We start from the raw sequence: 26709 nt of genomic DNA on the forward strand, positions 1-26709 counted from the left end.
TAATATGTTCTTAGGAGCTGTATAATTTCCATGTAAATATTGAGTACTGGCCACTTAAAAAAAATGAGAAATATAAAATAGATTTTTGATTACATTCATAAATAAGATAATAGAGCATTTTTTAAGTTAAAAAAAAATACAAGTCAGGAGATTAATGATAAAGTAACAAAATATGAAACATGTAAATATTCCTAAATATTACATTTTTAACAAAAAAATAAAACGATGCAAAAGATAAGTCAGAAAAAAAATTACTATAGATCAACTTAATTTATTTATCCAGCACATCTGAAGATATTTAAAAAAAAGTAATATTAATCAAAGGAAGGTTCTATATGTTTCAAAAATTAAAAAGACACGAAAAAGTTTTACGTAAAAATTTTGAAAGAAGCTATTGTTTGTACAAATGAAGTAACGCACGATTTTCAATAAAATTTTTTAAGCAGCATTTAGTATCATAAGACCATTTTTATTGGAATAATTTTTTGCGTCGTTTTTGCTTTCAAAGAATATTTTAGGTCATAAAATTTGATACAAACGGAAGAACTACTTTTTAAAAAATTTTTTACACAATAGAGGGAATAGAACATTCATTTAGTTAAACAAGATTTTTAAGTGAGACAAGACATGTACAAATTTATGTTATCCATACCAATAAATAGTAATAAATAAACAAATAATGACGCAAATGGCATATCTTTTAGCAAAAAAATTTTGAATAAATTGTGTCGTTTCCTCAATGATACTACATAAAATTCGTATTTTTTAAATGAAATATAAAAGGATAAACAAAAACAGTCTATTATTAATGGTGTGAATCGTACGGGTAACACGTTTTTCCACAACACATTGACCTATTATTTAATTTTAACCGGAACAAAAATTTACATATTAAATTGACTTATATTGCCTTCCTAAAAAAAGGACACATCAACAAACTTTTAAATAACCGATAAAAATAAACAATGTTAAAAATGCAGTCTGAAAAATTAGAATTGCTAAAAGATAACTAAAGTATTTTAGATAAAAATAGTTCATCAATTTTTTTCGAGATTAATGTAATAATAAACATTTTGAAAACAAATTGCAGTAAAACTGTTATTAAACAAGGTAGCAGAAGTAGAAGAATATAAAAAACAATAGACAATAACAATGATCTAATTATTTTTGTTTAAATAACGCTAAATATTTTTAATTATTCTGAAAAATGGAAAAAAGTAATGTAGTAAAACTATTTTCTAAGAAGAATATTAAACAAGTACTTAACGTTTTATAATGTTAAGTAGAGTCATATTCAAATTCTGAGAGTTTTATTTAATGAAATGTAATGAATGTATACATATTGCTTTGATGATAAAATATCAAATTTTTTGAAGAAAAAACTGTTACTCATTATAGCCTAGATTGTTCTGTTTAAACTTTTCTAATAGAAATTTTAAATATAATGCGCAAAAGCTTTCTCGTAAATTAAATTTAGAAATTGGAGCAGTAGTGATATTAATTAGGAATTTAAGTAAAATAGGCGGGTTATACTACATAACAAATTTAAAAACAACAAAATTAATAAAATATAATATTTAACTAACTAAAGAGACCAGTAAAAAAGTCAACATGAAAGATTGAAATTCACGCAAAACTTTATTCAAAGTAACTTTAAGATTATTACTATTGTAGTTCTTTAATTTTTTTTTTCTTTTTAAAGATTCCCGTCTACTTGGATGAGTTTATGTCGCTTTTTTTAGATGTTACCATCTAAATAACGGTCTTATATCGATGTAGTTACGTGGATTTCTCGGTGTGGGAATAAATAAAAGCGCTTGTAGTTAACTTATAGTTTATTAGCACTACTTGTATTCGGTGGAAGCTACGTGTGTCATTCAGTCTCGCAGTCCTAGTCCTTTCGCTCTCGCGTCTCTAACTAATCTCCCCTTTACTCTCTTGCTTTGTTTTCCCTTTCCTACCACACTATACATACGTATACTGCCTTTTACTGAGCGATGATTGTACGTTTCTTTATGCCTCTTGGTCTCAGTTTTGCGGCACGGCCTGCCGGAGTATCTTGCTAAACAATTCATGTTTGGGACTTTTGAGGCTGGTGGCTCTCTTTGTCGCTCCCAGTTTGATTTGGTGATCCCGTATGCTAGCACCTCTTGCTATCAAAATGCGTTCCGCATTGCTGGTCCACGACTGTGGAATGGCCTCCAGCATGATCTGCACCGATGCTATGATCGGCCTTGTTTCAAAGTGCTCTTTTACAGGTAGTTCATTAAGAAGACGTTTGGTTACTCATAACTTATGCTGTTTCTACTCATGACGCGTTATTACGTACTAAGTTTTTTTTCACGTTTTTATATTTCAATATTTTTTTTTCTTCTTTTAAAATACATTTTTTTTTTACGTTTATTATTTTTGTTATACTTGTGTTTATCTTTTTATAATGCGAATTTTTTTAGGCTGATGCCAATGTATTGGCTTAGTCATTTAATTTTTATCACAATTATACTATGTCTTGTTGTGGCATCTTGAGTCCATTGTCGATTAAATAAATTAAACTCAACTCAACTTACCTCTTCTCTGTTCCCCTACCTTTTGGGCCCAAGCCAGTGGAGGTACACGCACGCATAGCTCTATGCTAACGTATGTAACACGTTTGAGGCCGTGACACCGTATGCATACCCATACTACCATATTCGCTGCACTCCGCCGCGCTGACAAAAGCTAAGTACTCTCTTCTTGACTAACGGCAGCCGCTGTGCAGTGCGCATAGTGCGCATTTGAATTTTGAATCAGACCGCATATGTGTGGGTTAATGGTGTTCGTATAGTACGTAACTACCGAATCAGGTACCACCGTGGTATTTTTTAACTAGTGTAACTATGTACTATATTGGTATATAGTTTTTTGCCATGTGTTAATGTGTATACTGTAAACTGTATACAGTGCATGTTACAGTATTACTGTGTAAGTGTACAGTGCATATCCAATAGTACCAATTACCCATGCAAGTTCAACTGCGTAGTTGTACACGTGCGCGGCGATTTGTGGTATATATATATGTGACTAGTGAGTCACTAGTAGTGACTAAGCTTCTATAAGCTGTCTTACCGCACACATACGCTCACACATATATATTTGCAACTAATTATCTTCACGTTGTCACTATACTGCGCCGAAAGAAGGTACATTTGTCTCATTACGTGGGACAAAAATTCCTTTTATTTAAAATTAATATTCGTGCATTAAATATAACATCATACGTGTACAATAAATTCTTGTTGGAATCTTTGTATCCGACAAATACCAATTTTTTTAAATTTTGGCTACCATAAAAGTAAAATAATCCACTACATCTTATTCATATTAGTAAAAATAACAGACATACAGCTCTTTTTCCATCGTTTAATTGCAATTTTTAATTTCATTCGTTATTTATAACAACTTATAATTTAATAATAAAATTCACCTGTGCTGAACTAATTTCTACTGATCTTAAAATAAATAAAAAGAATATAGATTTTGGTCACGTTACAGTTTTTCTTATAATACATTATAGGGAACAGAAAATAAATTAATTTATAGGTAGGATATGAAGGTTGTAGCTTTACCTTTGAGATTTGACTGATTTTCAGAATTATCACGATTACTTGTATAAATCCATGAAACATACTTTTGCATCTCAATAATTATTTTCTATGCGTAAAATTATTTTTGGCCTATCTGGCTTCCTTTTCGAGATACTACTGTTTTTCTAATTCTGGGAGGTTATATTGTAACAAACAGTTTTCGAGGATTTTGTCAACGTCCGTATTAATTTTTCAAACATGCCATACTAAATAAAAAAATTTTTGACTTCCTTTCAAGATACAGTCGAAAAATCAATAAATTGTGGTTATGTTTGTTTATAGTCGAACCCCAATAACCCCTTTCTATTTCCGCACCTCGATCATGTAGATCCTCTTTAAGAAACCCGTAGAAATTGTTATTTATAGCCAATTTTGCTTCCCTTTCAAGATACAGCGTTTTTTCTTGTTTTCAAAAGTTAATTTGTCGTATTATACATATTTAATATTTTACGTACGTTTTTTTATATACATATATACATACAAAAAGATATTAAAAAAAAGCGATTCTTACTATTTTCTTCGAAGACTTCAGAGACCACGCGATGTTTTGTGTCAGGCACTATTTACCTGACAGTACCTTAACTGTAACAGAATCCCAGTTGAGCCTGTATTACAGCCACGTTAGGATTTTCACCATGCAGCATTAGGTATACCTACTACTGACACAATGGTGCAGCGGTAGAGTCGCAGTCTTGTCGATCTAGAAAGTTAAGTAGATTTAGCCGTGGTTGGTAGTCAAATGGGCGACCGCTCGACTATTATTCCGTTTGCTTGCACTGGTGATTTTTTGGATCGATTGACCGTCTACGTTATGTATAAAGATAAAGAGAAGCTATATTATACATGTAGATAGAGTAATTGCGGCACACTATTGTGCGCATGCGAGATGGAGGGAGAGAGAGGAAGGGATACAGACAAACATATCCCTTGCCTGCGGCGCAGCTGGTATACGTACAGATATACATAGATACGAATGTGCACGGCAGCGTTTGCTCGCTTTTTTCACGTGTTAACCCCCCATATAAGGCGTCCCCAAAAGAGTTTCACTTCAAAAAAATATACAAGATGAAGGAGTTGATTACAAAAATGATGTAAGATTTTCATTTAAAATATTTCCTAAAGAAGTCTCACTCCAAAAAACAGTAAATAATTTGGATAGCTACTAATTTATTTCAGAACTTGAGTAAAAACATAACTCACAGTATTAAGTTTTCACTTCTCATGGTCATGGGACTGCCCACTGGTTTTTTTTCTTTTCATTATTATTTTGCTTATCATAAACTACCTATATTTTACGATACATGGTGCTTTGAAAATATTTTGGTGATGAAAATAAATTTACTTCTATATTTAAGTTACAACGAATTTGCAATTTTGCTTACTTTCTGCATATTTATTTTATTATTGTCATAATAGCATCAGTGATTATAACTGATATGTATTTATGATTGTTGTCAAGGATGTCGAGGGTCAAATACGTACTACTTTAACTAGTTATTAGTATTGTTATTATAAGTAGTTATTGCTTATCTTATCGTTGACGTTATTATTATTGTAGCATTGTTATTCTTGTTCTATATAAAATTTAATGTTTTTTTTTTTTTTTTTTTTTTTTTCATTTGCTCCTGATGCCCGGTTGTTCCTTCTGTGAACGATCACTTTGCACTTGAATGATTATTAGTTGAGGTGTTGTTAGTCTGTGTTATTTCTGCTCCGTGTGCCTCTAATTATTATTGATAAGTTTATTAATATCTGGAGCCCCTATTTTGAGAACCCGAATGATTCTGCTGCTGCTCCTTATAGTATTTCCGCTGCCCTCCACTCGTAATCCTTCCAGTCTGACAGTTTTCCTTTTATTTGTGCCACCTCGTACACTGTCTGTATCATGTTCGTCAGTTTTGTACCCGTCGTTAACCTGTCTTCGGGTCCGTGTTCCTGACTACTGAGTTCCTGTAACCCGTCCCTTTCTATGATTATCTTTATAAGACTTAGCATCCCATCCCCTCCTACCCCTTTTCTTTCCTTGTATTACTTTCCTTAAGTTCAGATTCGGACCCTCTAAATCGACTATCTGACTGTCGCCGTCTTTCTAGTCTGTTTCCAGCCTTATTTCTGACGCTTGAGCTGTGCAGCCTCTTGCCATGTCCATTACTCCAACGTGTGTTACTTTAATCGTTTCGTTGTTGGTATGTCCGCACTGCACGTATATTTTTTTTTCTTTCTTCGTACTAAATGCGTGCTCAGTTTTTGCGTCCAGGCAAGTGCAGTATGAACCTTTTAATTTAGCCGAGACAATTGGACACTGTTCTGGTTTCGCTATGATTTTTCCCAATATGAGTCGTATCTCACAGAGGTGGTGCTCGCTACGGACTCATATGTTGGTTGCAAGTACGCTACTACATCTGTCATGTTGAATTCCTTCTGCTCTACCAGTAAAGGTGATATCTTTAGTTGTTGTTAAGTTTTCCTCTGTTACCAACGGTATTTGGATGTAATATATAACCTTTTTGTTATGCGTCAGGGTTGCTATCTCTACTATTTCTTCTATTTTTTCCTTTGTTGCTGTGCTTTTATCTCCTTGGATCTAGAAATCTGGTTAGAACTGCTTTGCCATGACTTCTGCCTCTGATGTCACTTTTTATGCTGCTTGCGGTCAATGCAATTTTCCTCGACTCTCTAAATATATGATGTCTGTTACCGTTTCGAATTTTGCTCCTAGTTTTCTGGCCAACTGCTGAAACTCCCTTATTGTGCCTGATACTCTGTCATATCCGCTTATCCAATCCGAAAGTATTTTGAGTCCTTCCTCTGTTATTTCCCCTACTTTCTCCCCGAACCTTTTTATATTTTGAAGTGTCTCTTCGTGGTCTCCAAACGCTATAACTCTTCTTATATTGCTCTTATAAGTAGTTGATTGTGTCGGTTGTGTTTGACAAGTCTACTTTGATTATCTCTTTTATCTTATTTTCATTAGCCTTTGATACCTGCCCCTGGAGTACTTACACCGTTACTATTCGGCTGTGAACTTTCTGTACTACTACCGGTTTATATGCTCCTTTGGCGCCTTACAGTGCTCCCGAGACCCTGTGAGTAGCTATCTTTGTTCGTTCTGTGCATTTAGTATAGTGTTTATTTATCTTTTTTTTGACCTGACGTGAAATTTTATCTTTTTTCTTTATATTCTAACCTATGCCCATTATCTTATACTAGTTTTATCTCGTTTGCTTTATCTACCTGTTCGTCACTGTGAGTAATTCAAAACGGAAAGACGTATCGTGTATCGATGATTTTCTCTTTCGTATTTTTCCGCAAAGGTTAACCTGTGGGGATCGTTGGGTGTACTGGCTTCTCTTCGTCAGTACTTAGCCTGATTTTGTTGCTTTTCCAGTGTACCGTGCTCTTTTTTTTCCTTTTTTTGATTGTAAGATTATTTTTTATATCATCCTTGATGGCTTCGTTCGTTTTTCTGATTTATTTTGTGCAGTGGCTGCATGATCTTGAGTGCCTGTCCCCCAAGGACTCCCGAATTGTGAGGTTTGACTTGATTGATGGCAATTCCTGCACGATCTTACGAGACGCTGTGATGGAGAAGGCATGGAGATGCCGTGACTGCTATCATGTAAGTATATGTGTATATATATTTTCCGTGTATTTTTTTTTGTAGTTTGCATGTATTTCTTTGTAAGTTTTTTTTTTCCTGTTTCCAAAGTCCATTATTTTGTTTGTTTGTTGGCGTGTGCCGTCCGTCCGGCGTATCCGTGGGCCCAGCTTATCGTGCTTGGTGAGTCAACGGTGTCGGCCCCCGTCAGTTGTCCATCCCTCGGTGCAGTATGTATTTTTTTTTCCTTCACTAACTTTCCCTTTCTTTTGGTTTAAATTTGAGGGTAAGCTTTTGCTATGTATTGCATCTCGGGACGCGAGTGGTCGTCGCTCTTCTGCTCCCTTTGTGCCAACCGGGACGGCCTCTTAATGCTTTTTCTCTGGCCATGCAGAGGTATTGGTATCGGGGCGGTGTCGTCTGCTGCGACGTGTATTGCCCAGTCAGGCAATTGTTTACGGCGGTCTTACAAGACTGTCCCCACTCTCCGCCATTATCTTCCCCGTGGTTGAGTGTTTGGACTCGCTGTAATGTTTTGGGCTTAGGTGCGTCGTATGCCGTCAGTTTAGACTGTGCCACGGCACATTCTTCATCGTAGTGTTTGAGGTAACTGCCGATGACCCTGGAGGATTTCCAATGGAAGGACGCCCTGTCATCCACGTATGGGCTTTTACTGTAATTTATGTCTTGTTCTTTGGCAGTTGATGTTAATTTTCTCGTTTCCTTTTTATTGGTTCAGTGAGATGACGGTGGATTATTTGCCGTGAGCCCTGTGGCTGTGGTAGACCGTACCTCTTTAAGTACTGCCCCTTGTACCAGCTGCCAGTGTTCTCTGTGCCCAGCTAGCGTTGCCTGCCGTGAATCTCTCTCTGATAGGAGATGAGGATTAGGTGGGATCTATTACGCATCGATTTTAAAGCTGGGAGTAGAGGCGGGAGCACAAATAAAAATAAAAGAATCATGTCTTCAAAAATGTACTTACAATATCTATGTTTGTATAAGTAAATTTGAAATGTTAAAACAGTGGCTCGCGTGTTATATTAGCCTGCTGATTTATCTTTTCCATGCTTTTCTGCCCTGTCTTCTGAGTAACGTATGTTTTCTGTGTACCTATTTGCATAGATGTGTTTACAAGTCTTTGTCTTTTGCTACGTTCTTTGTCGCTTGTACGTTTGGTGATACGTGTCATTGTGATGCTCTCTTATTTTGTATGTCTTATTCCGTTCCCGTGGGTATTTTTGTTTCTAAAATTTTTTAATAACTCCACTGGAGAGAAAGTTAGAAGTGGAAAGGGGGATTGGTTAGCTGGCTGCCTATGCGTCGTTTTTGTTTTACGTTCTTTCTATGTTTCTCGTCTCCTATCTCTATGCTTACGTACATATGTGTAACTGAAAGGTGGTTTGTTTGCACATAGCGCTACCCGATGTATTATACCATTCAAGAGTTAAGTGCTTATTTTAAATTGCGACTGTGGCGCCCTCCTTACATGTGTCTATTCTCTATCTCATATTCAGGCATACACTATGCGACATGCATATATCTATTCCTTTTTATACTACTACAGCTAACGCTTCTTTGTCACCGCGTGCTTAATTTCCTAAGAGGGCTGGCCTTTTGTCTTAATGTCCCTTTTTTTTATATTTCCTTTTGCTGCGTCCGTTTTCTGGGCCCGAAATTTCGTTTCGTATTCTTCACGTTTTGCTTACTGTTATCGTGTGGTTACAATGTCTAGTTCAAGTGCTGTTACCGATTCCAAGTTAGTGAAGAATCTACGAAGTCTGCTTAGTATTCTTAAAAACCCTGCTCCGTCTGTCCGCTTTGTATTCTGCAGCCCCTTCAGTATAACTACTGGAAGGGTACTCGACGATAGCGTGGAGTGTGCGGCGTGCGGTAGGGTATGTATCATGATTTTATTTTTGGGGCTATCGCTTGCATTTTATTCGTACCCTCCTAATTCGCCATTGTTTGCATCATTTTTTTTTTTTTTTTTTGTTGTTTTTTTCGTTCTTTTGTTTTTTCTCATTTTGTTTTATTTTTTTTTAATATGACTTTTTGTTTTGTAAATACCCTTTTTTTTGCCATTCTCTAGTATTTTTTTTTTTACTTTTTGCTTTTTTTGTGTTGTTACTATATAATCTTCTTGTTGTGGTCTAATTAGTTGTTTTTCACTTTTTTTTTATTATGTTATTACTGTGTTTCTTTTGTCTAGTTTGTGTTTTTTCGTGTTAATTTTCTCATAGGCAATAAACCTGTATGTTTATTCTTTCATCCAGTCTATTGGGTGGTCTCGTGGTGTAAACCTGGTCGTGTTGGATAGAGTGCACGTTCTGGGACTGGTGAGATGACCCGGCCATAGTCATATAAGTTTTTTCATCTTCTGGTGTCTGTTATTTTTTTTCCATAAAAAAATTTCTCTATTATGATATATATTTTTTTTGTAGTTGGGGGATTGTCTGTATGTTAATTCTTATTCCTTGGTAGGGATCTTCCCTGATCTCCTTCGTAGCCCTTCGTGGCCGGAGGGTGCCATTTTTATAGCGGTGCGGCGGTTCCTGCACCGTGGTGATCTTAGGAGTTGTACGGTGTGTTGCTCCAGTAGCGTAAAAGTCGCCGTTAGCTTTTCCGACGTGGTCCAGCGTGACAGGTGTACCATTAGGTTTGTTACTCGTGTGCATATGTTTCTACGCTACGACTAAACCGATGCGCTTGCTTTAGCTGAGGAATGGGCACGGAGAAAAGGTAAAGAGAGCGAAAAACAGCTGCACATACCTGTACTAGAGGCAAAGTACACTTACATATATTGAATACATATATACACATATACGTGTTGCATGTCCCGGTCATTACATACATGTTTATATATATAAATGTATGAAAAAAAACGTGCCTAAGGTATTGAATATGTTTAGTGAGATAACCTCACCTTTAAATATAAAAAAAACGCTGTATCGTGGAGGGAAAGCAAAATTGGCTAAAAATAAAAATTTTTACGGGTTTTCTAAAGGACTACATAATCAAGGTGCACAAATCTAGAGTGGCTGGACTATGCACAAGCATAATCTCAATTATTTCCTTTTTCGACTGTATCTTGATAAGTACGAGTCAAAAAATGTTTTTTTTTAACCACGTTTGCAAAATTAATATGGAGATTTATAAAATCTTCGAAAAATGTTTGTCACAAAAGAATCTCTAAAAATTTGAAAACTAGTCATGTTTTAAGAACAAAGCTAGATTGATCCCAAATGAATATTTTTCAGATTTTTTAAAAGGAAGCTACGTAATCGACGCCCACAAATAGAGGGGGGAGGGTCAGACTATGCACAAACATAACCTGAATGTTCTCGTTTTTGGCTGTATTTTAAGAAGAAGAAGTCAAAAAAATTCTTTAATTAGTATGGCATATTTGAAAAATTTATACGAATGTAAAATACATCTTCAAAGAATTTTTGTTACAACATAAACTTTCAAAATTAAAAAAGCAGTCGTATCTTGAAAAGGAAGCTACGTAGGACAAAAATAATCTTACGTATAAGAAATAACTATTAAGGTGCAAAATACATGGTACACGGACTTACATAAACAATCATGATAATTCTGAAAATAATGAGTCATATTCCAAAGGCAAAGCTACATCCTACATATTCTAGGTATGAATTGATTTATTTTTCATTATTTTTCATGCATTATAAAAATGTTTGTTACGTAACAAAAACCTATATTCTTACTATTAATTTTGAGTTAAGTAGAAATTAGTTATAAGCACGAGTTTTAATATCAATTTTTCAAATAAACATAAAAAACGAATTGAATGACTAATTTCAACTTTACAATAGCAAATAGCTGTATGTCGATTGTTTTCCTCAATCTCAATCAGATAGACTAGATTATCTTACTTTTATGGTATCCAAAATTTAAAAAAAAATTTTATTTATCGAATACAATTATTCCAACAATAGTGGATTGTACACACATAATATCATATCGAATGCTCGAATAGTAATTTCAAATAAAAAAAGTTGTTGTCCCGCGTAGCTAAACAAAAATACCTTTTTTTGGGGCACTATAGTGAAAATTTTCGTTTCGTTCTGCATTACGTGACCAACAATTCGTTCGTATATCAATATATATATCATAGCAAACATGGAAGTACTTTGAATGCGTGAATCACATGTAACACAAGAACATGTATTTTACGCACGCGCATGCTCGGATACGTAATAATAATTCTCACCTTGATAAATAAATTGAATATCAAGAAAGATATGAATAGACAACGTATGACAAGGACTTTCAATAGGACGTAAGATAAAAAGAAAAATAAGATACGCTACTACTGCACTACATTGAATGTAAATTTAAACAGTAGGTCAATGCCAGCTCAGTGTACAACACATTAACACCGCTTAAAACATATCGCTCGGTGAAACCTAACACTACAACATAAAGTCAACGATTTAAAGATAAAGTGTACTGTTAGTCAGAGCATATGAGGACTTTGGGCCAACGGCTGGTTCCTGACAAACAAAAATAAAATTTATTGGTTCGTAGAACGAATCTAAGAGTTCCTCCCTTTACTTATAGAAGTTTGGTAGTAACAATGTTTTTAAATTATTATATGATCTTCCTGTGTGTGTTTTATGTTATAATAATATCAAAACAGTTATGAAGAAATCATGATATAATCTAAAGAAAATACAACATACAATCAGCTTATATCTGTATTTTCTTTTGCGTTTTTTATTTTTTCTCGAATCTTTCAGTTAATATGAAAAATATAGTTTTTCTACAACATTTTATTAAATTTAAACTAAGTTTATAATGGTGTTTGCCATTTCTCATCGCCTTTTTTAGAACAAAGTTCTTTATTGCGGGTTACGATGGGATGTATGCTCCCCGTGTATTTTCTGTGTATAAGGACGGTTGGAAACGAAGATTTATCAGCCAGAAAGCGTAAGGCAGAAGCGTGAACTTGTAGGGAGAGGAAACACAGAGCAGAAGGGGCGACACAGAGGTGAAAGAGAGGGAGAGAGCCAGATAGCGTAGGGACCCATTTGCTAAAAAGTGCAGAAAAAACGTGCACGTCGGTTTTGGCTGGCCAAAAAAAAAAAATGGAAAAAAAAGCCAAATTAAAGAGACTTTTCGCACGTGAAGTGCATGCAACTTTTCGATACATCGTGCGCAGAAAACGAGATTATGAGCCACATCAAATCATCTAATCTGGCTCATAATCTCGTTCCTTGCGCATGGCGTGTCCTATAGGAATTTTTGCGAACCACTGTTATTTGAACAAATAAGAGCACTTTTTTGGTTGACATGCATACATAAGACTTTCACATAACCAGTAGAAAACGATCAAGTTTTTGAAGTGAAAACTTTTTGAGGTGCGCCTTAGTTGGAAACGAAAACGGTAGAAACGTGTGTACATACATATATATACTGCAGCTTGGTGGCGTTCAAGTCTCATCGTTCGCCTTCGGGTTCCGGTACATACATATAAAATCAGCATGTAATGTTATGCATATTCCTATTGCCGTGTCGTGGTGTATTACTGTGTGCAGTATCCCAATACACAATGTATACGTGTGTTATGACCCGGCTTGTTTAGAGTATGGTCTTGACCGTTTTATTATCATGTTTTTCGTGGGTCTCTTGAAATTCAGCTCGTGAGCTTTATTTGTTCTTTTCAGTCGAGTAAAAAAATTACTTAAAAAAACATGGATGATTTAATCATATTAGTTATATTACTAATAATAAATTACATCTGTCACTGACTGTTATTACTGCTGCTTCGGAGTTACCGAATACTTTGTGCATTAATTCCTAGTAATTACTTAAATTACACGAATGAGTTCGTTGCCTGTAAGATGTTGCGTGTTTTGTGTTCTCAGCTATCGCCGGAATAACTTTCAGCGGGTCTCCTTCGCTGTACCTCGTTCCTTAGCGAAGTCTGATATTATTGATACTCTCGAACTGCACGAAGGTTGCGTTAGCCAACACGTTATGCGTTACGTGTATAAGGTACTCACGAGTTGCGCGAGTCCAAAATACACAAAAACTTTAGAGGACAGGTGACAGGCGTAAAAAGAGCAATTTTATCTCTTAATGGTGAGTTTTTATAGCGTCAGAAGGAATAAAAAAAGCCTTTGGTTGGATTAGGTCAACCAATAAACGATGTTCTTGCAGATTGTGTTGACAGTAAAACAGTAGGCTTGCACGATGATGTTACATGTATGATTTTAAATATCAGGAAATAACAATATAACAGTACTAATCCCATTTTTCTGACAAGTGCGATTCAATTTTTTGGGTCAGTTATGATGAAAGCTCACATTAGCTATGCAAGAACGCCAAATACAAGTTTAATTGTGACAGTGAATCAACAAATTTCGAAATAAATCCGGGGATTTAACAATCAATTTTAAATGTAATAAAATAGTGTATTAATTACAAATTTTTTAATTGGTGTTATAAGAAGTGGACAATCAATGTGCAAGTAAACTATTTATTCATACATACAATCCGGTTTATTCATTCATACATATAATACTATTTCAATACATATGTGCATTCTTACAAAGAGGCTGGCTGTACGATATGTCAGCATATTATTAAACATCTACCTTAAAGCTATTTTACACACGCATTTACGTGATATATAAGCTCTTCTTGTTATATGAGCTTGCTTTATATTCACAATACGTCTTATCTGAATTTGACGGACGGATAGCTTTTACTTACAATATAAATCGTATTAATTTGTGATGTTACACCCCGCTTGTCAGATTGCTGCCGCAGTAGGCAACTACAGATTGATCAATAATTCACGCGAGTTGATGAGACGAATTATTACAATATTGTTGTCGATGTAAATTTCGTTTTTTGTTTTTTTTTGGTTTGTTTGTTAGTTTTAAGATTGATAAATCATTTTACACTTTTGCTTTCAACGTAAGGCAGTGTAGGTATCAAATTGTTGAATAAACATGCGTGCATTAGGTATTAATTATGCTAAGTATTTTCCCTACATGTATTTGTCTAGTTAGTTTAATGGTTAAAGTATTATATTCATGGTGTAGGCAGAATGTTTTCTAGTGATATGCAGTGAATATAGTGGTGATAACGTTTGCTAATACTGTAGGATTGTGGTTTAGCATTACCGAAGAGAAGGTTAAAGAAGAGAAGAAGAGCGATTTGATTAAGTTTTTATTGCAGATTTCCTTGTAGACTTTCTTGGTTTGATATCAAACATGTATAACACATTTTACTATCGCTATTATTTATAAAATTTTTTTTTTCCAAAAATTTTTCTGATACATCAGTTCTTTTTACCTGAGCGAAACGAAGGTAAGTTGTTATTACGTCAGTACTTTTGTAGGCTAGTTACTGAAGTGTTATATTTCGTTCATGATTGATTTTATTTGTGTATATACTTTTTTTTCTTCTGTCTTCTTCTGCAAGGAAAAATTTTTCGTTCCTCTATTATTATATGTTTGTTGAAGTGTTCTCAGTATCTTTCTAAATTAATTTTGTAAAATGGTGGAGCAAGTTGCTGTGTCGTTAAACGTGAGTTTTGTACAAAAAATTTTTGTCATAGTGCTTGTTAATTTGTTTATTTATTTATTTTTTTTATTTATTTTTGTAACAGCAGTAGTTATTTTGTGAAAAATGTTGCTTGAATGGGAGTTTTAAGCGATCTTCTGGGTTGGTACGGTCATATTTCGTTAGTAATCAATACTGGTATTTTTATTTATATTATTTTATTTATTTATAATTTTTTTTTCTTTCATAGGTAGCAACGTTTTACTTTGTCAGTATGTTTGTTAATTATTCTTCCATTTCCTCATTCTTATATGACGTTATTAATACTATGTATTCCTTTGATTTTAAGAATTCCGTTTGAAAATCTAATTTCCTTTTTCGGGGTTCTTTAAGCACATAGACTGTCATTCCAACTTTTGAGTTCTGTGGCTTTGACTTATTTGTCATAACGTGTTTTTGTATTTTGTTTTAATATTTTTAGTCTGTCACGAGCTATTCCTTGTATTGTACGTCAACAGAAGGTAAGGTCACTAGCATATGAGCTGTATGTTTCTAGTTTGTATTTATCTGGAAGTGGATTTCGGTAACGTGCCTGTCTACCAAAGACAAGTGTAAAAGGTGTAAAGCCTGTTGCTGAATGAGCTAAACTATTATACTCATGTGTTGCAAGAGAAACCATTTTATCCAAATCATTTTTTAATTTTTGCGTTAGTTCTTAAGAAATCTTTCAACATAGCGTGACTTCATTATAATTAACCATTTAAATGTCAGTGATATGCGCTAGTGAGAGCTAAGCAGAATCCATTAATTTTTGATACTTCTTCCAATACTTGATTAACGAAACTTTTTGATCTGTCACTAAGAATAATTCTAGGAATGTTGAAAGTTGAAATAAAATATCTCGATAACACATCGGCAATAGTTATTGCTGGTATATTGGGAACAAGAACCGCAATAAAAAATTTCGTATGTAATCATTGTATTGTTAGAACGTGCTTGTTTGCAAATATACTTTGTGGAAAAGGGTCTACTGTATCTATAGCGACTTTGTAAAATACTTCTAATGGTGTGTCTGTAATGGCCATATGTTCTCTAGTTATTGTGTGGACTAATTTTTGTTCCTGGCAAATTTCACATTTTTGTATGTTTTCAGCAATGTCATTAAGCATTTCTTTTCAATAATATTTTTCTCTTATCTGTTTATATGTTTTTACTACTCTTTTATGACCTCTGAAGAAGCTGGTATGACATTCAACTAATTTTTCTTTTCTATCTTCAAGGGTTTGATAAGAACATGAGCAAAAAAAAAATTTCAACTGTAAGAGGAAAATGACGTAATTTTCCTTATAAAATTGATGGCATCTCTTTTCTAGAAAGATTATCGGTAAGTTCACCTTTCCTGAAAATGCGAGCGGTGCTAACTTCCTTAACTGATATTGCATATGCAAGATTTTTGAAGCAGATATGTAAATGCTAGGTTTTATTTCATCAGTTAAGTTTTTGCTCACCACTAGTGAAAGTATGTAGCGATTTCGGTTTTTTGTAGTAATAACGTCTCCCAATTTTGGTTAAACATGTAATAATTCTTCTTCTGATATAGCTCCTATACCTGATTGTAATTTATTGCTTATTGATTTTAAATCTACTGTTTTATAAATAAAATGAATGTAATTATCCTTAATGTAAGTTACATTTTCACGAGTACTTGGAAATATTCATTTATTTGTGTTACAAAGTAAAGTAGATGGATTTCTAACGGGACTTAGATTTCTTGTTACTTTATCGCTACGAGCCAAGTTCCAATTTTGCTTTACGGGTTCTAACGCTACTGTATGGCTTGCTTGCAGTAAAATATTTTGATTGGAAGTTTTCTTTGTATCGTAATAAGTTTTATTCACTATGGTTATTGATTACAAAGGGTTGTTGTCTCTTTCTTAATTAATATTTTGTTCTATAGGTAATAAACTTTTTCTGCATAGTTCATCATTACAGTTTTGTAATTTTTTTTTAGTAGGACTATTTTTGTGTGATTTAATTGGAGATTTTGCTTTTGTAGGATTTTCGTTTGCAATAAGTTCGTTCAATGATTTATCGATCCATTCATTTACTATTGTAGGAGACATTGAATTTTGAAGTGACAATGTAAGTGATTTAATTTGCTCTTGATTTAAGTAACTGCCGTCCTAATGTTCGATAGGAGATGTAGGTAAAGATTGTATTTTTTCAAGAACGCTGTTACTTGGCACTTTATTTTTCTTATCGTAACTATCCCATCATAATGAGTTTTGATTTTATTATTTAATAAATCTTTCTTTGTCACCATCTTTCTTACTATAAGTATTATTTTTTAAATCCGATAACTACTTTTTATTTTCATTTTTATAGTTCACCTTATCTTGTTCAGAGCTCTGAAAAGTTGATTAAAATTTTTGTTTTATTATCGTTGAATTAAAAGACTTTACTTCTTCTGATGAAGAACCTTTCAATTCAACGATAATAAAACAAAAATTTTAATCAACTTTTCAGAGCTCTGAACAAGATAAGGTGAACTATAAAAATGAAAATAAAAAGCAGTTATCGGATTTAAAAAATAATACTTTTAGTAAGAAAGACGGCGACAAAGAAAGATTTATTGAAGAATAAAATCAAAACTCATTATGATGGGATAGTTACGATAAGAAAAATAAAGTGCCAAGTAAAGTTTCTTTATCAGAAGAAGTAAAGTCTTTTTCTTATTAAAATGTTACAGATTTTTGATAAACGTCATTGGCTCAAGATGTACTGGGTTTAATTGGAATATTAGTTTGCCTTGGTGAAAAATCCACGTATTTTTCAGTTCTCCCTTCAATTTCACTGACTTTCGAATTCTTGTCACTTAAGTTTTCCATTATATTCTAATGGGTCTCTTTAATGGGTCTCTAAAGTGCATTTGCTTGGCATAAATGATCGTTCTTGTGATGGTATTAGCGCGTCTGATGGTGGGTCACTAAACTATGTAGTAGACGCGGTGTCGGGTTCATCTTTTTAGCCTTCCAAACCCCACGGTATTTTTGATAGTGTATCTCTAGGCTTGTTTTTACTTAGTTTAGGGGCTGATTGCATGCTTTCAATGGTATCGGAATGAGATTAATTGATTTTTGACATATTTTGGCGAGCTATCGGAGTTTTAGTTTGTTTAAGTCTTATAGGTAGCAAACGAGCTCTTAATAACATTTCTTTGTCCGAAGAATTATCTTAATCACTATCGTCTTCATTACATTCCATAGACTTTCTCAACTTATTATTTAAAGCACTAGAGCAGCTAAAATAGAGGCTGTTTCCAACAACATTTCTGGAAACCAACAACCTGATTCTAAGTTATATCTAGAAATGGTTCACCGTGAAGCATTCATGCAAGGCCTCCCCGATGGATTCAAGGCCACCATGATGTCAAACGTACCAAAAACGTTTGCTGGTGCTTTACAAGTAGGTTTAGAAGAAGAAGGAGTTAGAAAAAATATTATACCTCAACACTTACGCTACCATGTACCATACAAAATTTTTATATTAACCTTGCTCAGTAGTTACACCCTATAGAAAGACAAAATCTATCAGTATACCAATAGAATAGACAAGGGAATTTTGCATGTTTTCAGCCTAATCAAAACAATATACAAGTTGACTATAATGATTCCAATATGTACAATCGCGATAATATATCTTATTATTACAACCCTAATGACACAAAAAATTTTCCGACTACAATTAATACCGACAAAAGAATAGTGACCCATAATCAATCTGTAAAATTAATATTGAATAAAATGTAATCTCACCAGCCTTAGAGCGACTCGTGGAAAATTCATTGAAATTTCGGCCCCACGCAACCAAAACAACACGAAAACTAATTATAAGCCTATTTAAATTGCTCCTTTCACTTAAGCTTATCGCAGTGCGTATTTGGTTACTTTTCTACTTCTCCAATGGAAAAATTTCCTTGCTCGTGAAAAAACGTTCAGATACCACATAAATCGCAAAACGACACTAGCTTTCGCTCAAGGTCGGACTCTTTCAATAATCAGCAAAATTTCAGACCCAGTTCTCCTTATTCAGGCCATTCTTTAAACGGAAACGGTGCTTGTCGTCTAGACGCAGTAACAAGCAAAGACCTAAATCAGCGTTCACTGACGAACCAATTTTTGCAATCGCCCGAGTGTCCATCGCAACAGAAATTGGCAATGCACCGACAGTGAGTTTTGAAATTTTACATATAAATAAAAATTAGGACACGTTTATCATAGATTTAGGAGCTGATATCAATGCTTTTAAAATGTATGTATTACTTCTAAATATTATTTTAAATACTTGTACAAAAATTGCTTTTATTGGGTTAAATTTAAAAAATATCATGACGTTAAGAACAGTAACATTAGAAAAATATGATAAAAATCATGTTTTTCACATCTTATTACAAGAAACACTCTTTAGTGAGACAGGAATGTAAGGCAATTTATTTTTAGCTAAAGAACGAGCCAAGCTTTCTTACAAGATAAGAGTCTTGATAATAAAAAAAAGATTGATAAGTCCCATTTTACTTATAAGAAGAATTGCAAGAACAAGCGACGAAGACCGTGGACTTGAATTGCTGGATACAACGACAGAATATTTTAATAACGAAAATAATTTTCATGAAATTATAGATAAAATAAGCATAAATAAAGAAAACTTGGAATCTCTTTCAACTTCTCAACATTTTTAACCTACAGGTGCAACCTTTGTTAAAAATTGTGTACCTAAAATACCAGCAAGAATGAGAGTTTGCACAGTGATTGCTGAAACGTAAAATAATAGTCACGGACAAGCATACTTGCGCTTGATTAAAACTATTCCTAGTAAATTCATAGGCGGAACAGCAGTAACATACGATAGAGGTTGCTTTTTCACAATGGCTGCAAACACTAGAGAAGAGCCAGTAGAAATGATAATCTCTCTCCAGAATTTCGTACCTTTTAATTATAATGATTAAAAAAATTTTCTTGACTTAGATTTTAGCAATGATGTTTCCAACATAACAACAAAGAAAATAATTAAATATATCACGGAAAATCTTTGCCGACATCATCATAATAAGACAAGCTATAAGCAATTTTGCCTAATAGTAAATGAGTACTCACATCTTTTTTACATCAAAGGTGATGCTGCTCCACGTACAGTGTATGTACAACATAATATGCTGACAACTGATGATAAACCTGTTTTTACTAAACAATATAGATATCCTTCTGCTCTTTAGAGATATAATCGATAAACTATTACAAGAAGGAACTATTTATATTTACAGATGATATTATAATATGTGCCAAAACTTAAGAAGAACATGAAATAAAAGTTAGAAAATTATTCAATAGACTATCAAATGCTGGTTGAAAATTACAGCCAGATAAATTTGGATCTTTAACTCCTGAAGTAACATATTAAGGATGTAAAATAGGTGGTTATGGAGTAAAACTCGATCCCAAAAAAATAAAAGCAGTTAAAAATTGGCCAATACCAACAAATTCTACAAAATTCGAGAATTTTCAGGACTCACAGGATATTATAGACGATTTATTAAAGATAATGCTTTAATTGCAGAGCCTTTAATCCTATTACTACGGAAAAGTAAAAAATTTGATTGGACTAAAACTCAGGAAGAGAGCTTTAAAAGATTAAAATCAGCCCTGTGTAAGGCGCTGGTACTTGCATGTGTCGATCTCGACAAACCATTTATTCTAACTACCCATGCATCCAACTTAGTTGTTAGTAATATTTTAAGTCAAGGAGAACCAGGAGAAGACTATCCTGTAGCCTACGTATCTTGCACTCTTAATAAATGCGAAAGAAATTACTTTACTACTGAAAAAGAGTATTTAGCAGAAATTGCCGCTGTACAACATTAGAAAACTTTTTATACGGACAAAAATTTACAGTTCACGAAGATCATTAACCTTTGACATTAATCAAATAAATAAAATACCCCATGAGTCGCCTCAATCGGTGGAGAGCGAAACTCCGTGGGTACAACTACACCTATAAGTACAAACATCGACGTTTGAATTCAAATGCTGACGCCTTATTGCGTAACCCTGCAGATTCTTATAAAATAAATACCGTAAAAGATGGTATGGATTTTAAGAGGAGGCGTAAAAGGGTCAGAAAAATTTTAACATCCAGCAGTAACAGAAACAGTACTCGCTCTAACAGTTCGAGCTCTGACAGCTAGTCTTGTAGTTATAAAACATTACAGCTCCGTATGTAACCATTAAAACCTATTTTAAAAATGATTCGACGAACAAAAATAAATAAAATATAAAGGAAATTGAAACAACAAACCAGGGGGTATTAATGGCTCATGGGACCCACGGTAAGAACGAAGTTCTTTAAACATGAGATGGGTATAGACACAATTTCTTAGGTAACAAGGGGGTCGCCAGACCCACAGGAAGAACGAAGCTCTGTAAACGTTAGTACTGCATTCATGTAGTTAACTTAACAAAAACTTGAAAAACGAATAGAAAAAAAAAAATAGTTCAGTACTCACGATGGTTAAACTTCGTGAGAACGTCGTGCATAAATACAGTACTCACGAAGTTCAACTATCGTAAGTACTGAACTAATTTTTTTTTTTTTTTATTCGTTTTTCAAGTTTTTGTTTAGTGAACTACATGAATGCAGTACTAACGTTTACAGAGCTTCGTTCTTCCTACGGATCTGGCGACCCCCTTGTTACCTGAGAAATTGTGTTTTTATACTCATGTTATGTTTAAAGAACTTCGTTCTTACTGTGGGTTTCATGACCCATTTATCCCCCCTGGTTTGTTGTTTTAATTTCCTTTATATTTTGTTCGTTTATTTTATTTTTTGTTTTCATTTGTTGTTTCATTTTATTTCATTTAATTTTCTTTTTTTTTCATATTTAATTTTATTACTTTTTTTTTATTCTTTTGCATTTCCTTCATTTTTTTTTCTATTTATTTTCATTCTTTTGTATTTCCTTTGTTTTATTTCTTTGTTTATTTTTCTATTTAATCTTATATTTTTCATTCCCCTTTTTTTTTTTTTTGTTCTTTAGATGTATTATTTAGAAAACGAATACATAATTTATTATAAATTAAATTTATTATCAGTGAATGCATATAAAAATAAAATATTATAGTTACGAACCACACGATAAGTACAAGAAACCGAGTTTCTATAGTCGGAAGCGCTAGTAGCAGAGCGGGTAAGGTACTGGACTCACATGCGGAAGGTCAAGGGTTCAAATTTCTTTATTGAAAAGTGGAACGGCACGATTGGCAGATATACATATATAGTGGGGGAAGGGAAAGTGTGGAGAGAACAGTAGGTGAGGGGGACGGGGTAAGAGGGGAAACTTGAGACGAAGAGACTTTAGGTAAACCACTTCCGTTTCAAAAAATCTGTCGGTTTTACAATTCCAGCCCCCCGAGTACGTGACATACAGAACTTCGTTCTAAAAATCTATTGCACGTGCTAATAAGGCCAGTGATATACACAATCAAAGCTCAAGTAAGCTCAAACCCACTATTACAGCGAAGCAAGCAACGAGAGAAAGAAAAAAAAGCTTTAGAAATTCTACTCTTATTATATCACAAGAAATGAAAGGAGGGCAAAGAAAACTTACTAAACTATCAATAGCTCAAAGGTTACTTAAGTGCCTTGCTTAAGAAAAACAAAGTTAACCCCCTCCTGACAGACCCACGGCCACTTCAGACTCTGATGATACAGAAATTCTAGATACATCGGAAGATGAAGAGAACCTGCAAGCACCAACACCCCAAAGAAATAAATATCTACGTTCTAGTCTCTTAAACACTAAGCCAGATTTATTATCCATTTCAACCACAACAGATAATGAGTCACAACAATATGCTATTACTGGAGCAAATGACTCGAAAAAAATATTTAACTCTTCAGTGCAACTGTCAACTTCTACGAATTCTACAAATAAAAAAATAGAAACTGCACCTCAAAAATTAGTGGGATTTAAGTTTGACACTGACTTATCAAGTACATTAAAAAATGAAGTGGTTCCTAAAATAAAGCAAAACCCAAAGCTGCAATCCACCGCTCGCAGATCAAAACATAAAGATGCTGTGGAAAGCAGTTTGGATAAAAAAAATGCTCATCAATATCCTTTAACTAATAGTTTGCAAAATACTAATTTTTCTGAACCATCTTTGTATTAGGATTATTCCATACCGCCAGGAACATTAGTAAATAACGAGCCAGAGTCGACCCAAAACAAATTTTAAAAGTTTAAAAACTTCATCTTATAATTTACTAGACTATTCTGATGACTCTGAAAATTCTATAGAAAAAGGAAGCTTTTCAATAAAATTAAAATCACCTATAAGATGCTCCAAGGATGCTTCTACGGTAAAAGAAGACAATGTCGATACTGTATGGAAAGAGCCTAACGTTTCTACCATCGAATAAGAAACTAGTGAAAAAGCTAGAGAGGAAGAAAAAATGCATGTTAGTATACGTAATGTATTTTTTTATTCAAGTGCTAAACAGCGAGACACATTCATAAAACAGCATTATGCCCTAAAATAGAGTAACTTCGTCTATTCGTTTTACAGCCGCATTCGAAATGTTAGAGCAGCAATGAAATACCAAACTTGATGATCAAGTCACCCGTAAAAAAAGCTCTATAATCAGACGTTTGATAAGAACGGCAATGGATGACTTCGAAATATTAAGCACACAAGAGTGTTTGACGTGTGCAAAGAACAACATTGCTACATTTATTTTGGCTAACTTGACGCTTAATTCTTCTAACAAAAAATTATTGCTAGATTTTAATTATATTTCAAAATCCGAATGGAATAAAACGCAACCACAAGTAGGTGACGTAATAACAAACAATTATAAAAATAACTTAGTATTCTGTTTGGTTATCAAAGAAAGAGAAAAAGATAAAATATTGCTTCAAGATCTTTACTCATGCCTAGCAGGTTTAGCCAACGCAACAGAACAAAAAAATATAAAAACATTGAGAAAATCCAAAATGGGTTAAATAACCGACAATTTTCTCAGGGTTATATTACCTAACGCAATTAATATAGAACTTAATCATGTAAATATTAAAATAACTGTACGTTTCGGTAAATGTGCTCATTTATCAAACGAATTAAGACAACAAAAATTAATAGAATGCGACAAAAGTCTTTTTGGTACACAGAGGAATTAATAACACTTATAGAATAATACGAGAATTGTATTATTGCGAAGGTAAAGAAAAGGATATTGAAAATTTGGTACGAAAATGCAAAATTTTCTAAGAACAAAAACTAACATGGATAAAAACAAAAGAACCTATAATAATAACTGATACTCCAGCTAAAGTTTTCTTAAAAATTGCCATCAATACTGTAGGACCCTTAGTAACAACAACATCTAGAAATAAACATATTTTAACTATGCAATGTTTATTTTCAAAATACTGTGTAGCTGTAGTTATACCCGACATCTGAGCTATCACAGTAGCAGACGCTCTGGTTAGACACTTCATAGCGTTGTATGGAGGACCTTGAATAGCGCTCAGCGATAATGGAAAGAGTTTTCAAAATAATATACTAACAAATTTATTCCAAATTTTTAGTCTTAACCTTAAGACCACTACACCTTACCATCCCCAACCTAATGGTTCACAAAAACGTAGTCATGCCATGCTTGCAAGATTCTTAGGAACAAAATCTACAACTAAACAGGGCTGGGACAAAATTTTTCCCTGATGTTATGAACACAATACGTCACTGCATACAGCTACCGGATTTCCACCATATAAATTAGTACACATCAAAATGCACGTCCACCAAATCCATATGCAACCGAAAACCAAATGCAGTCTCATTATAATTATCTTATTGATTTGATCCGTTTTTTATGAGATATGCATGAAAAAGCTAATGATGACCTCATCAAATGTAAACATAAAAGTAAACAAAATTATGATAAGCATGCTAGATCTCGGAATTTAGAAGTTGGTATGAAAGTTTACGCATTAAAAGAACCTCGGAGAGGTAAATTATATAAATAACAACGGAGTTTTTGAAAACACCAATATAAATAAAAATAATAGCAATATAACACTTGAATTAAAAAATGAAAAAGTAATTATCAAACATTTGAATTAAGTGAAGCGCTGTTATGGATGAGTCTTTATTGACGTTTTAGTAATCTCAACAACTTAACAAGATGATTCTTTAACTACTTTAATGGGAGTTATAACAACAAAAGAACTCTTAGCTTATTCAATGGACCACCTTCCTTCGAGAATTCTTTATGAAAATCAAGAAACATCTTAAAATTCAGAAATATATTACGAATATCAGAATGAAGTTCGTCTCATCCGTACGTAATGGACAATAATCGTACTTTTGGATTGTAAAAATCTCACTAATTACAACGAAAAGCTAGGTTCAGAAATGTATGATTTGTCGAATTACTGTTGTAAACAGCTACATACGATTTAATGCTAAAAATAAATACCTCTATCACATTTAAAACAACTACTTAGGAACATCATACATTATTCATTACATATTACAGTCTTATAAAACAATCATGAACGCAATCGAAACTACTGCCAAAGGTCATTTCCACCCACTTCTACACCCATCCGAATAATGGAATCAAATAGTAAAATAAATTTACTCATTTAGTAACAAACGTTCTCTACCAATAGACGAAGCACAAATTACGATTGCTAAATTACGTAGCTTTTCTCGTACAACAGCCATAGTGAATGACGGACGATTAGCAGTTACATCTACGTTTTCTTTTATCGGAAATTACATATAGAGCACTTAAAAAATGCCCTCCTCTTTACAAAATTCACAGAAAAAGCCCTAATAAAATGTGAAATTGTGTTATATAATTCGGAAAAATCATATAAGACCAAGTTTAAATAAACTCAGGAATGGCTATATTCCACTAGTGATCCACTCACACTTCGTCTTCTTTGAGATTATGATCATTGCCAAGAATTGACACTTAAGGGCACCGAACTTCTAACATTAAGCGGGTAGTATACAGCACATTCTCCTGATGTCACCCTATATAGCATAAACTTAATAAAACTAAATTACACCTATACCTACAAATCTGAGTTAAGCCTAAATTTATCCATACTCTTATTTCCAGATGTACTTCCTCGCAATACGAGCAGTACGCAATACAAACGATATTTTTAATTTCAAATTTGTTTTCTGATTCAATTTGGATACAAATTTTTTTTGGGATTCCACATCTAGACAATGCTTTTCAGTAATTTTAATTATTTAACAATAACTTTCTTGCACAGATATAACTCCAACTTAAAATTTAAAATTCAAGTTCTCTGTAGATGTAAAAGGAATAATTTTTTTTTCGTTGCAATTAGAGAGTCTAATTCGCTGTCAAATTTTCATTTTGACGTTTTATAACTTTTTAAAACGAGTTTACGAAGTCAAAGTAAACGAAGAAAAAAATACCAACGGGCCAAAATTTTGGTTGTAAAAATTCACCACTAGGCCAAAATTTTGGTTATGAAAAATTAAAAGAAAAAAAACAATCAACTAACGATACTGTTAAAACAAAATCAATTTGTGATTCTAACAATATGGTAATTTTGTAATTTTTGACGATATTTGAAATTTTTCAATACGTTGTCGTTTTAAATATATAAAAATTAGGCATTAGTCAGGGAAAACAAAAAGTGATTGTTAAAAATTCATGTTATTAATTACGATCAAGATACATTTATTACACATATAAATTGTAAGTAACAATCAATACAATTCGGGTTTTTTCCATACTTCGTAAATCTAATTTGCAATTACGGGGGTTGGTGCGCAGAGCGCGCAGGGGGCATACATAGTTATAAGAGCTTAGAAATATCCATTAACACATACAGGATAGACAGCTCAT

At 33.4% G+C, this 26709-nt stretch overlaps 1 protein-coding gene across 6 annotated transcripts in view; it reads left to right on the plus strand.

Moving 5' to 3' along the window:
* Rim2 (replication in mitochondria 2) overlaps positions 1-26709 on the plus strand; it is a 430077-nt gene that overhangs the window by 150255 nt on the left and 253113 nt on the right. The window contains exon 3 of one of the 6 annotated variants that reach the window (XM_089595619.1): positions 114-125. The exons of the other annotated variants lie outside the window; for them this stretch is intronic. Within the exon in view, the coding sequence (XP_089451745.1) occupies positions 114-125 (12 nt within the window). The remainder of the gene's footprint in view (positions 1-113; positions 126-26709) is intronic. 6 annotated transcript variants of the gene reach the window in all.

Source organism: Copidosoma floridanum, unplaced genomic scaffold (assembly GCF_036245765.1).
Source record: "Copidosoma floridanum isolate Cflo_tuat_1 unplaced genomic scaffold, Cflo_Japanese_pri ptg000026l, whole genome shotgun sequence".
In the NCBI taxonomy this organism is placed as follows: domain Eukaryota; kingdom Metazoa; phylum Arthropoda; class Insecta; order Hymenoptera; family Encyrtidae; genus Copidosoma; species Copidosoma floridanum.